Here is a 14,573-nt window from a genome sequence, read left to right on the forward strand (position 1 = left end):
CTGGAGGTATGCTTCTTTTTTATGTTGAAGTGTCCGTGATAAAGTAGGTACAAGAACTTCAGTCTTGATACCACTCTACGCTGAGCTTTGATGTGTAGATCAGCTTTCTTTAGTAGATTAAAGATGCTGGAGTTCCTGGATTAGTTCGAGTATACAAAGCGTACTGCAAGGTTCTGAATTCGTTCTAATCTGCCCATTAAATATTTCTAGTGGGGGCTCCAAATAACATCAGCGTACTATAAGGACGGTCTCACGAGGGGTTTGTATGCTTTAAGTTTTACAGCAGGAGGAGCATTGCGTAATCTTCTTCTGAGGAAACACAACTTTCCCTGGGCCTTCTTGCATATGCTACTTACATGTTGTTCCCAGCTCAGATTGCTTGATAGCGTCACCCCTAGGTATTTTACAGAATATCTTTTTACGACTGGGCCATTATTTAAAGTGTATGAAAAATCTAGTGGCATTTTTTGTTGGTAAAAACTAGCTATTTGTTTTGACGGCATTAAGTTTCATTCCCCAATTAATGCACCAAGTTTGAATGGATGATAAAGAATCGTTTAGTTTGATCTGATCTTCTACAGAATCTAATACCTTATACACTACGCAGTCATCCGCGAAGAGTCGGATTTGTATCCCCCGCTCAACGCATGAATGGATATCATTGATATATATTAAGAATAACAAGAATGCAAGCACTGAACCCTGAGGTACTCCTGAATAAACATCCAAGTTGCCAGATACAGAATTTTTCAGTTTAACACATTGTTTACGGTTTTTCAGAAAGCAGTCAATCCATGAAATTACGTCATTTTCAATGCCTATAGCCTGGACTTTTGTAAGTAAGTCTTGATGAGGAACTAATTCAAATGCCTTAGAAAATTCTAAGAAGATGGCATCTAACTGACTCCTTACATTGAGGGCATTTGCGATATCGTAAGTTATCTCTGCCAACTGTGTGGTTGTTGATAATCGGCATCGAAAGCCATATTGCCGACTGTAGAGTAGATGATTAATTTCTAGGTGGTTAATAAGTGCTTTGTAAATATGTTCTAGCAGTTTACAGCTAGAGCTTGTTAGCGAGACCGGCCAGTATTTATTTATTTCGTTGTTGGGACCCCCTTATGAATTGGAACTATTTCAGCACAGCGCCAGTCATCCGGAATTGTTATGGTTTGCATTGACAGAGTGAATATTCTGATGCGTACATGATGCGTACCTACTTGAAAAACTGTTTGAGATATCATCCATCCCCGTAGATTTCCTTGTGTCTAGATTTCGCAGTAAGCAGAGAATGCCATCCTCCCTTATGCTTATTTCAGGCATAGGGTGAGTGGTGGAGTATGCTTGTAGGCAAGTTCCCGAAGCCTTACGTGAGAAGACCGACTGAAAGAAGGAGTTGAGATTCGTAGCAATGGTGTCAGGGTCAGTAATGATACCGCTTGGAGTTTTTATTTCGGAAACTGTGGATTGCTCGCATGCAAGATAGTGCCAAAACTTGTGTGGGTTATGCTTCATAAAGGACGGCAGCGTCTTCGAGAAGAAGCGTGTTTTAGCATTTCGAATTTTATCGTGCAGCGTACTGATAAGGTGTACAAGGTCGCCTTTCTTTCTTTTCAGGTGAATAATTTCTGGCGTTACCCACGGATATTCTCGGTTGAGGCGTTTTTTTTCGCAAAGGAATATAATGCTGCTCGCAGAAGTGAACAACTTCTTTGAAATAAGACCATAAAGCGCAAACGTCACTCAATGTTTATATATATATATATATATATATATATATATATATATATATATATATATATATATATATATATATATATATATATATATATATATATATATATATATATATATATATATATATATATATATATATATATATATATAAACTACATTCCTGAAGAAGACCGCACCGCGGTCGAAACGTTGATAAATAAAAGTGTCTTTGTAGAAGTGCCTACTTCTCTTAAATCTTTATTCTGCGGAGCCAACGCAACCTACGTTCGTAACATACGAAGTGAGGGGCTCGTTTGACAAACATATTAAAGAAGCCAACAGTCACCGAAACGAAGGTGCATAGGGGTATGTTTCTATTTTTTTATATCTAGTGCCAATCAATTAGTTTTTAAAGAAATTTACTTATAAAGCAGCAGAAAAAACAACCATGCCGCCGGTGGGATCCGAACTCACGACCTCCGAATATCGCGTCCGGTGCTCTTACCAACTGAGCTACGGCGACGGCTGTCCAATGTGCTGCTTTCGTGGGTATTTATGTTTTGCGTGTAAACGAACCTTAAGAGTGTTCACCAGCGCCACCCTCGTCCATAGCGGTGGACATAGCACGTCCTGTAATACCGCAAGTGTGACGTAGAACGTCATCTAACGGCGAGGGCGGAAACTGTGCGAGACGATAACCTCCAAATAGATGCAATCTTCTTAGACTTCTCGAAGGCATTTGATCGCGTACCTCACAACCATCTGCTTGCGAAACTTTCGTTCCTGGGAATTCCTGCTAATCTGATATGCTGGCTCGAACATTTTCTAAAAGGACGCTCGCAGTTCACATCCGCCAATAACATCCAGTCACCCTTAACAGATGTAACATCTGGTGTCCCTCAAGGGGCAGGGTTATCACCATTACTCTTCTTAATATACATCAACGACCTGCCCTCTAATATTCAATGCAAATTGCGACTCTTTGCGGACGATTGTGTCATCTATAATGCAATAAGTAACCCAACCGATAACCTCACTTTTCAACTGGACCTTGACGTTATTGCATCATGGTGTGAAAAGTGGCAGATGCCTTTAAATCTTACTAAGTGCAAATCGTTGTCCTTCACTCACAAACACACCTTGACGAATCACACTTACAGCATTTCATCAGTCCCTATAACCGTTGCAAAATCTTACAAATATCTAGGTGTACATCTCACATCAACACTTTCTTGGGTCACCCACATTAGAACCATTTGCTCCGACACTTCACACACACTTGGCTACCTGAGAAGGAATCTGAAATCTGCATCCCCTAACATAAAACAACTCGCGTATGAAACATTTGTGCGGCCAAAATTAGAGTATGCATCATCCATCTGGCACCCATGGCAATCGTATCTCACCATCGAATTGGAATCAATTCAAAATCGTGCAGCTCGGTTCATCACTTCATGTTACTCAAGAGAAGCCAGTGTCACCGCCCTCAAGCAATCCCTCCGTCTCTCAACACTGGAATCACGCCGCGTCGTTTCCCGCCTATGCTTACTTCATACATTTTATCATAACACAAGATCACGGTACGCTCTATTAACCGCCCCACTACGAACGTCCTCCCGGCTTAGTCACGGTAACCCGATAGCACGCATCAGTGGCCACACGTCAGCTTACAACAACTCATTTTTCCCCAACGCAATAGCACTATGGAATTCACTGCCTAACGACATCACTGCATGCACTGATCACAAAACATTCCGCGAGAAAATAAAAATTCACCTCACATAAATCTTGATCACTTCTGCGCTCTTTTGTAGCGAGTGTTGCTTGACATATCTTTGTTAAATGATGTATCACTTGCTGGAAAACCCTGATATGACTACAACCCCTCTTATGTTTGTTTGTATGTTTGTTCTTTTTATTGTTATGCATGTTCCCATCATCGCCGTTGGAAACCAATATGCCCCCTCTTATGTAATGCCTTCGGGCCTTTAAGGGATCAATAAATGAAATGAAATGAAATTCCCCTATGCACCTTCGTTAATTTAGGCCATGGAGTGATTGGCATTTACTGCCTCTTTTAAGCGTGGTAACGCTTAAGAGGAGTAAATCAGCTGCACTTGGGTTCTCGTTAGTGTGTGTATCTGTAATTTCTTTATATCAGGAAGTCTCCAGCCTTTGTTTGAAACAGTTTGTGTATATTTTCTGTGTAATATTACAATAAATATTGCGATTGTGTGTTGAAAAGTTTGCTGACTTCGCTGACCATCTTTCAGCGTGGCGGCTTATTCCACAGCCGCATACCGCGTTGCCTGAAACTAAACAGAATGGCTTTAAAGCGCACGTGTGTTGGCGAAGTATTTTTTCTTTAATTTTATTGCGAACAGGTATTTTTATCGGTGCCGTTTTGTTCAGCCTTACTAAACTCTTTTTCCGGATAACAAACATTGAAATTAGGCGCTGTCTGACACTTTTCTGAAGTCCTTTGCTCATATCGTGACCTGCTACCACAAACTATGTTCCCTCTTTTTTTTCTTTTAATACATTTTGCAGGAACAGTACGCATTTTGCTATGACCTGGCGCTCAGCTTCCTGGACACCTTTGACACCTACTCCAACTTCGAGTGAAGATGGTTCCGATGTGCTATTTATCATGTTTGTTTTGTATTGCTAGGGACTGAAAGACTTGTTCGGAAGACATCGACGCTTGCGGACAGTTTTGAATAAAGAAAAGGTTTCTTTTTACTGGCCCTCTCAGTGTGTTTTCCTTGTCGCCCACAGAGAATGGGAAGCCGCTGTGTTGCAGTTTTGAAAGGCGCGAAATGTGCAAGAGTGGAAACGTTTCTAGTCGAAAAAAGCAGCGAACGTGAAAAGTGCAAAAGGTGTCAGAGGCAAGAAAAGATTTGTATCTTAAATATCCGCTTTAGGTTATCCTACAAGCGTGATTGACTTACGTGTTACACCAAATTCACTAGTGCTTGCATTCGAAAATTATTTGATAGCAATTGAACATTTATCGAAACCTCTCTGCTCAGCCATTGACGAAAACAGCATGCGTCCGTGGATCGTTTATTATGAACCGTGAGCCCACGAGCGCGACCGAAAGCTCCGGACCACCGCAAATGCTGGTAGCCTTCTGTTTTGGGACGAGTACATAACCTCATCTACGATAAAAGCGATCCAGCAAGACTTTCATTTGAGCTAGTTGGTTGTAGCATGACGTGGTTTACGCAAAAGCGCACTGGCACGAAAAGACAGAGACAACGCGCACAAGACACGACCACAAAGGTTGGAAATTGGCGCCATTCCTGTCTTGTGTGTGTTGTCTCGGTCTTTTTGCGCCACTACTTTTGCGTAAACCATGTAAAAGCGAGCCGGTGGACATGTTGACAGCACAGTGGTTGTGAATTCCTCTAGGTGGTGCAGCTTTCCGTACTCCGTCGCTCGCGTCAATTGGTGCCTCACTTTTGTTTGACTGTCTCTTGGAAGTTAGTGACGCTTCTATAGCAACGCTGCATAGAGTTTCACAGGAACGCACGTTTTCAGGCACAATTTTGTACATTGCTAAAATATTTGTTCATTTCATTTTAGACTAAAAAGAGAACCCAATTGGGTGTCGGCCACTTCCTAGAGACCAGTTATGTTTGCAGCCCAAGAAATATTTCAGAAAGAACGGAGAATATCACGAAGCAGGTAGTAGTAGTAGTAGTAGTAGTATGTTTATTTGGCCATATTATATACAATATGCCCTCGAGGTGAGGCTAAAGGAGGTTGACCAAGCATACCTCCTGACAAGGCCTACACCCCGATCACACATCATGGAAAACGGGGGCCGAATGGACAAAAGATAAAAAACAATGAGCAAACATGATCACAATAGAAAATAGTTAATGATAGACAATAATAAATATCAATTAACAATAAACGAAACATTTCATAATATGCACATTCAAAAAAAAATAATAAAGGAAACAGAACACAAACACACACTCAAAAAAAAAAAACCAAGTATACAGAATTAGCTGAAATTTAACCGGGGGGGAAAAGAATCGTCAGTTTTTTCTTGAATGCAGACACACTATAACTTTCTAAAGCAATCTGAGTAAGATACTGGTAGGCATTACACAATGTTATAATTTGATAATCAGTTGTTTGTTTACCATAATTTGTTCTGGGTCTTGCAGTAGATAGGGCAACGGAACGTAGACCATACGCAACGTTTCTTGAATTATAAGTATTAGAAAAAGAGCTAAAGTCATGCTTGACTTTATAAAAAATGTGAAGAGCCAAACTAAAATTGTATGAATTAAAGAAATTGCGAACATGAAATGTTTCAAAAAGATTTGCTTCAACAGATGAACTTGAACTTAATAAACGTAGAGCTCTTTTCTGGAGAGAAAGCAATTTGTATGAATCAGTTTTGTTGCATGTACCCCAGACTAGGTTGCAATACACCAGGTGAGAATGAACAAGGGCAAAATATAACTGTTTTTTAACTTGTAATGGGAGGAGATGTCTAACACGATAAATAACATAAATAGATCTGGCCATTTTTAGTCTAATGTAGTTTATATGATCACTCCAACCCAAATCGCTACAAGAAGGTAGCTACAAGAACCGGCAGAAAATATAGCTTGTTCATCGACGCCACTCTTTCTAACAAAATAAAGGAAGAAACGTGAGAGCGACCATCGTTGTCACTTGTACTGTGAATATTATCCGCATTGAAATACTTGTGTCTTTTGCCTTCAGTCAATGGGATCCAAATACTCTCGTCGTTGTGCATTCAAGGATCGGTTCTCGTTAACGTAACAATCAGTGCTTCATCATGACAGCCGAAATTTCATGCTATTTTTTGCAAAATTTCGCACAGTGGAAGAACGGGAGATAAGCGCTACTAAACAATAGAACGCCCGTAGCATAACACTAACAATGGTTACTGCAGTACCTATAAGTTGGCAACCCTAGAGGTTTTTTTTTTTTATGAAGGGCCTGGCTGATGTTATGTCATTTTCTCAAGGCGCACTTTGTCACTGAACAGAACTTTAAAATCTTGCAGAAAAATCATGAAAGCCATATCTCGGAAAGAAGAAAGGCACACACGTGCCATGTCTGCAAATTCATTAGGATAGTCCAACGCGGCTTTGCGCATAACTTACGGAAGTCTGCAGTCGGGACACGTGCTCATCCGGTCTTCTCTCCTTCCCTCCTCATGTCCGGTTCGGAACACACTTTCTTTCCTTAAAGAATATATGTGATGCACTCGATTGAAGCGAAACATTCGTACCCGTTGCTTTAATGGAATGCCCCCACATCAGGCACTTACTAATCAGGCATGTATACATTTCGTGTCCGATACACAAAATCTGAACTTTGCCTGCAGCCCAGAAAAGAAACCCGAAAGTAATGTCTCTAGAGAGGGACACACTGTCCACGGAATCTGCACGAAATGATTTTGGTCAGATCCATTGAAGCTACCAGCGAGTAGGCACTGCACATCTGGCTGAAAGATGGAACGATAGGGAGCGGAAGAAAAGCGTGTTGCCACCCGACGGAGGGTGCACTTTCTCGGCTCTGCAATGCTAATTACATTTTCCCTTGCAAACTTGACCGAAATAAACTCTGACCACTCGAAAAGAATGAAAAGAAATGAGGCGACTGAACTCAGTTTTATTACAGAAATTGCGTCAAAATGTGGGAGGAAAACTCTCCTTCACTGTAAAACAAAGACGGCATTTTTACTGGGCGTTTGTGATTCTGCCGATTCATTTCTCACTTTTATTTTACCTCGTTCTGCAGAACAAGCGTGTAAATTGGTTCATACGGTGAACGCTCAATAAAGCAGTTTGATTTCAGCGCCTGCGTTGTTGCAGGGCGCTCATTATGTGTGTTTAAAGCTTAGATGCATGCATTGCTAGGACTATATTACTGACAAACCATCTCACCAGTATGTACTCCTCGCCCACGAAGGTGGTTATTATGCAACGATATTTTTTTTAGTTTAAGAACACTGATCTTAAGTGTGAAAGTAGATTTAGTGTTAAATGCAACAGAACCTACATTATATCTGCACTATTCACAATGATTTCAAAACGCAGGTAAACTGGTCACTGCTTGACGCTGCCAACGGAAATCTTACGGATGTGTCGGCAGGGACACATTTCAGGAATATGCCGTGCCGAGGCTTTTATCATCCACAACGTTCCTATCCTGCATTCAAGTCATGACAGCAATTCATTTCATTGAAGCCACTGCTGGAAATTAACCACAAAGTCTTCAATACAACGCATCACCGCTTTTTCGTCCCGTATGTGTCCTTTTGGCTTCGTGCTGTTGCGTTGTTTCTCTAAGAAAAAGTCTTGAAACTAGAAATTAGCCCTTGCAATCTTTTAAAACTAAACCTGACAACAAAAATCACAGTTAGCAGTTGGCTTTTCAAAAACGAAAGTCACATTTTAGGTAAGAACAGCTATATCGTCTTGCCTTTATTCTTTCTTTTCCTTCTAAAACATAACAAGTTGCCCGGATGCCTATGTTAAGCCATTTTCCGCTCCATGGCCAACAAGACATCGCCGCTATGATTCACTAAATCCATTCACCGCCAGAACTAACCTATACAGATCCTCATTCTTCCTTCGCACCATAACTGAAAGGAATGCTTTACATTTAACAGAACTACGTGACATAGAGTCCATTGAAGAAATAGAAGATTGGCTCCATCAAAGTTATTTGGCTTTTGGGTTTCGAAATTTCTTTCAGTGTGTTTTTATATACATTCGTGTTGCACTGTTTTGCCCCTCCTGCTAGAGCCCAGAAAGGCCTGCAGTATTCTGTAAATAAATGAATATATATATATATATATATATATATATATATATATATATATATATATATATATATATATATGTATATATATATGAATATATATATATATATATATATATATATATATATATATATATATATATATATATATATATATATATATATATATATATATATATATATATATATATATATATATATAAAACGGCTGTTGTTCTAAAAAAACTGACAGCTTCACTGCCTCTTATAGCATATTGATTTGAAGTGCTATCAATATATTGTTTCTTCCCATAAGGTATTCGTAGTTTTTAGGGTGCAGGAACATTATTATGGTTAATCAACCGGATAAATTAGACATCCGCCGGTGAATCGAAACAGAAGCAAGGCCTCAATAACAAGTGCGCAAAGGGCTAGAACTTCTAAATGAGGTCTTAAGGACACTGCTGTTGCTTCAAGTGTTCACGCTGCCAATGAAACGTGTTTTCGCATTTCCGACCGAGATATCGCAAGGGTTTTTATTTGCATTGCGAAATAAAGCTGTTTACTGCCACAAAGGGTGCGAACTAACAAGAAAAAACGCATTTGTTTCAATGATTTTACATTTCCTTTTTTTTGCGTTGCGTTCCTGAAGAGTTATGGCAGATTGTCTGCTACAGTTTTATCCTTCAGAGCTGCAGTATGCATACTGCGTAACCTTCCGCTTTAAGTATGCTCTAAGCGGACTGAATCACAGCAGATTGCTTTCATGCTTTCGCGGCCTGTTGCAAAAAGTTTCCTAATATATATTTACGAGCCTTACCGGCCTTATTCTAAAATTGCATTGGTTAACGTTTATTTGCATAGAGACTGAATCCGTTAACTTAACCATAAAGATTAGGCGGATAATGTGCACTGTATGAGCCTAATAAACAATAAAGTAAAAGTCAATAGTGAACCAGTGCAATAACGACAATCATGGGGCCAATAATTAAAACTGGTGCATTTCGTCCATTCCATGACATAGCTCATTTTTTATCCGCGGACCCTCGCGTACTTTGTTCTGCGACAGTCTATTGCGCATTCAAGCGACAATACTTCCTCAAGCTTACCGCCTCTCGAAGCCAAATAGAGCGGTAACGTGCTCTGCCCGCCTCATCACTTTGTCCTGCACGAGGCGGAGACACGCCGAGAATCGCCATGGCGTACATGTGCCGCACCTGCAGCCTCCGAGCCCAAGAACGATATAATACCGCACCACTAAGTCTGTTGCCCTGCAACCCCGCTCTCCCACCCCCATCCCAGGCTGATGCGCAAGTTAATTCGATCCCTCGCGAGCTATAAATATCAAGGGTACAGCATAATTTGGGGGGGGGGGGGAATCTTGCAAGTGGTGGTGAAACCAAAGGTAACAGCTTATTGTGCAAATTGTTCTCAACTGACATTAATATTAGGTTTGCAGTGTAGCCTGCAAAAATATAAGGTACGCTCTACATCACAATATTGACAGTGCCTAAATTTTTGAACGCCTGCTCCTGTAGTAAGATTTGCCAGAATAATAATTTATAAAGAGAATAAGTGAGTACATGGTCTCTCGACCGCTTATTTATATTATTCATTATAAAAGCTTCACAAACATTGTGGTAGTTTTTCTTAAGTTTACATACCCGCAGTAAAATAACATCGTTCATTTAAACTTTAGCTTGAAATTAGAGGTTCCTTTTGGCGGGTAGAAATTGTTCGTGGGAGACTTTTTTTTAAAAAGTGGTGACCTCAATAAAGCTGGAGTACCAACAAGATACAAAAAAGGATCTGAAGATGATAGATTTTATTTATCACGCGATATCTCACACTCTAAGCTAAGTAAACTGGCAGTAAACTGTCCTCTAGCGGACATACTTTCATAAAAGGGTGTGCTCTATAGGACAGCTTACTGTGTTTTTACTCCCAAAAGGCTTATTCTTTTCTGGAGTGTAGGACGGTATCGTGAAATTTATTTCAGAATTTTTCGACTTATCATGTCCGAAATATTCATGGATAGGTGGGGACTGCTAGAGGCACAGAAAGACTCTCAAGAGAGATTACAGAGACATCTCCTGATTCGCCCCAAAATCCAATTGGTTGGGCAAAGTCAACGACGCCAGAATCCGGACCATGGTGTTGCTCAGCAAACCGGCGCATTTTAATGCGATTGTATTTAGAGGTCCTGTTGCAGTGGTGCAGTGAAGCATCGCTTAACTGCAGACCATAGCCTGAGCGGCATGAGAATTCTCCGTGATTCATGATTTATGAAAAAGGTGGAGTTCTTTTGGGGGAGGAACATCTATTGCTACCGCTTTGCACTCTTCGGGATATGTTAAGCGCCTTCCAGGCTTTTTTTCTCCCTCATCGAAACGCGGCTGCAGTGGCCAGGATTGAACGGGGTCCTCCAGAACAGCAGCTGAGAGCCTGATCCACTAAGCCACTGTGGCGAGCATTCCATTTTGGAGCAGGAGCTTAATTCAGCTACACCAAAGTATATTTACAGATAAGAGCGCGTATTGAAGGCGAAAAATCGTTTAATGCTGCTGCTATGCGTCGTTGTATTTTGGACCGTAGTTTAAAAGCGACACTGACATCCAAGTGCCCTAGGAGCAAGGAATTAATGATCGAGGCACAAAATCTTGACACGAATCAGGAATGAATGCCAAGGATTTCTTTCGCGTTAAGAAAGTAACGACTGAAAAGCTTCAAAACTATCGTGCTGCACTCTACTTTGGTAATAGCTTGGTCACAACCTTTAGACATTGAAGCGTACTAAGAATTAGCAGGAACTTATAAATACTTCCTCCTGATTTGCCCTGGAGGTCGTGTCAAATAAGTTGATGCTGGATAATACTCTATTTGATAGTAGCAACTAATGAAAATAATTATAACTGAATAAATAATTTGCCGATAGTGATGCGTATGAGTGATTAATTGAGATCGATGATTCTAGGTCATGCTAAAAAGACCCGCCACACCTTCTTATTCTCGCTGGAACAAAGCAGTCGGCTGTGTTATCGATAGAGGTTCCTGCTGTCAATTTTCAAGTGGTTAGTTGCAAAAACTCTAGGTTATATTCACGCGTTCAACACTGAACTGACGAAGCGATGCATTCAGCTTCAGAAAAGAATCATACACTTTTCTACCACGAACTAGATAGAACTGAAAACTTTAAGAGAATAGAATTGAATAGGACTTTACTTACATTACTGTACATGATGTAGGAGGCCTGCAGAAAAAGCTGCCAGAAGGCAGCTTGACAGGGCCACAGGCCTCCTGCATTGGCAGTACTAAGTGGAGATAAGCAGCACCTAGGTCACAACGAAAAATTCGAGGGTACAATGCATGGAATAGTACGAGGTGCACACATTAATGGAATACGAGGTGCATACATACATGGAATAATACGAGGTGCAGAGTGGCATTACATACAACGGCATTTCACATGCCAAAAAAAATGGCACCAACAATCTCGATAACGCACAACTAGTTGGAGCCTTTACATTGCAGTCCTCTTCGTTTTTCACTTGGAATAGGCCTCTCTCCAAGTCAACTGTCAAGACGCGAACATTGCCAGCAGAAAACATGGAAACATTGTTCCCCTTATTGGAATGACAAGTTCATGCACGGTGATAAATGCTGTCCTTGAACTCATCCTCAGGCGAAGTTCGCGTAGCCATGGAAGGACTCCACAAACGTGTGCGCGACTTCGTAGCAGAAGGAGTACTGTTCCTGTAAAATAAAACACAAGAAATTAGTCAACCAATTTTTCAGGTACTCACGTCCATTTATGCAGCTAGTATGCAGGCATGTCGCGAAGTTGTCCTAAGTTATCAATTATACCTGAAATCACAGCTAGTAGCCATATCACAAAACGCCTTTATACATCAATAAATACAATGGCGGTGCATGTCGGAGTGTCGTGAATTGCGCAGGACATCAGTCTACCACGTCTATAGAGCGTAATGCGATCCCCTTTAAGGTTGTCGGAAATAGCCTAGCTCCAAGTGATGGGAAGGACTCAGAGTCATTCTTAAAAAAGGGTAGCAGCTTAGCAGCTTACTGTTGCAGACAACGTCTCAGGCGCGCTTATGAAGCATCCGCGCGAACCCTAATAGTTTAAGCAGATATTGGCATTGAAGACTCAGCAGGTATGCTGGGAGCTACTAAAGTTGAGGAAGATAACGTAAATTGATTCTGTCACATCAAAAGGACAACATCAATGTTCTCGACATGTCGGAGCTCCTGCGACAGCCTGAAACACCTGAATTTTCGTAAGCAAGGCAGCAAAGTGGGCTTGTTGGTGGGGCAGTGCGTTATTCACACCAAACCTAAATTTTGCCTGTTCGCCGTTTCCTGTGCTGCAACCCAAGCTTTTTCTTGGCTGACGGCACTTAATCTTTTCTGAATCCCGTCCAGAAAACTTTATCCACTCGAGTGGCCGAAGCGTGATGTGTGATTAGGGTTTTCTGCACTTCTAACATTTTCAGGGCACCTGGTTTACTCCTTGTTACATGACTTTTCAGTATGTCTTGTTTTACAGTGCAGATTATAGGGCAAGATGAGATGTGGTGAGCATAAGAATGTGAGGTATCGAGTTAGCCTAAATTTGAACAGCGAATCGAGAAAACTACTAAGGAAGAAGAGCACCAACGTGATTGCTGTTAGGGGGAGAGCATATATATTGAGGAATTCGCTCAAGAAACCTAATACGCTTAAACAAGTTACTGTGACCTTAATGTAGACGACATGAATAATAATCTCCCAAATATTACGAAGTGCCCAGTAGAAGGAATAAGGAGCAGGCTAGCTATATAGGATACTGACAAACGCTCTCAGCAGAACAAACACCAGATTAAGAAACGCCAAAGTATGCCAGACCCTTGCCCATTAGCTGCACTAGAGCTTGCAGAATTGCGAAACCTGATCAATGAGCGCAAGGTAACCAACATAAGGAATTTTAATTATTCATTACTAAAGACTGGAGGCAGCCTACAGTCAATGAAGATGAATTTAATTAATTTCAAACAATCACGTCTACGCCGCTAGCGACAGGGAGGGCATTATTGTTACCAATATACATGACAAAAAATCGAGAAAATATTTGTCTCACATCTCTACAGTAGCCGGGCTATACGTGATACTAATGATTAAGTCAGTTATGTGGAATAATGGGAAATCGCGCCTACAACGAAAGGAGTAAGGAACGACTAATATGCAATGCAAAAGGCGCAAGCTGCTCGTGACGATCAGGTAACTGCGGATTTGTTGAAGGACCGTGGGGAGATTGCGCTAGCAGGACTTGGCACCCTTTAGACGCAATGCATTATGGCCTCAAACGTAACGAAACCTTGAAGACCGCGAACATTACGTTATTCCATTAGAACAGAATGATAAGCATATAAAAATTACTGATCGAAGACCTTGCTGTACGTTGCCTAGAAGGTATTTTCTAACGCATTAAGCTCGTAGACTGAGCGCAACCTTCTACGTAGTCGAAGCCACAGGAGTCATGCAGGCATTACGGAACCAGGGCGTAAAAGAGGCACACGAAATATTACTGGAACGCGCCTATAGCGGTTTCGAAGCCACCGTGATTCTTAGTAGACAATGTAACAAAAGTCTAGTAAGAAAGTGTGTCATGAGAGGGGACATGATGTCTTTGGTACAACTCACTGCGTGTTTTCAGGCTATATTCCGAGAAATGTACTTCAAAGGGTTAGCGATATCAGTTAAGGAAAATTACCTATGTAATATCCAATTCGCTTGTGACAGAGCCTTGATAAGTAACTCAGGCGGGTAAAAGCAAAGCATGAGAAGGACCCAGGCCGGCAGAGCATAACAGCGGCTCTAAATTTTAATGTTTTCATAACTAAAGTCACTTTCAACAGTCTTGAAGGGAAAGCACCGTTTCTGATAGGCAGCAAATGGTTAGAACTGCCAAGCGATTGTACAGGGTTGGTAAAGAATTATTCCAGGCCACAGGGTCTGCTTTTAAGCGTCAGAATCTGGCACTTATGATAGCTCTAAAGTCA

The 14,573-nt window shown here is 41.0% G+C and overlaps 2 protein-coding genes across 2 annotated transcripts in view; one reads left to right on the plus strand and one right to left on the minus strand.

The window, feature by feature from the left end:
* The window catches only part of LOC144109491 (receptor-type tyrosine-protein phosphatase T-like), a 190,273-nt gene extending 185,815 nt beyond the window's left edge, over positions 1-4,458 (plus strand). Inside the window, 1 exon segment of the mRNA XM_077642312.1 lies at positions 4,267-4,458. Coding sequence (XP_077498438.1) covers positions 4,267-4,341 — 75 coding nt within the window. The 3' untranslated portion in view covers positions 4,342-4,458.
* A 5,867-nt stretch (positions 4,459-10,325) lies between these two features.
* Positions 10,326-14,573, minus strand: part of LOC144111483 (receptor-type tyrosine-protein phosphatase epsilon-like) — a 102,633-nt gene continuing 98,385 nt past the window's right edge. Inside the window, exon 25 of the mRNA XM_077644795.1 lies at positions 10,326-12,270. Coding sequence (XP_077500921.1) covers positions 12,196-12,270 — 75 coding nt within the window. The 3' untranslated portion in view covers positions 10,326-12,195. The remainder of the gene's footprint in view (positions 12,271-14,573) is intronic.

The sequence above is a fragment of the Amblyomma americanum genome, chromosome 11, assembly GCF_052857255.1.
Source record: "Amblyomma americanum isolate KBUSLIRL-KWMA chromosome 11, ASM5285725v1, whole genome shotgun sequence".
Classification (NCBI taxonomy): Eukaryota; Metazoa; Arthropoda; class Arachnida; order Ixodida; family Ixodidae; genus Amblyomma; species Amblyomma americanum.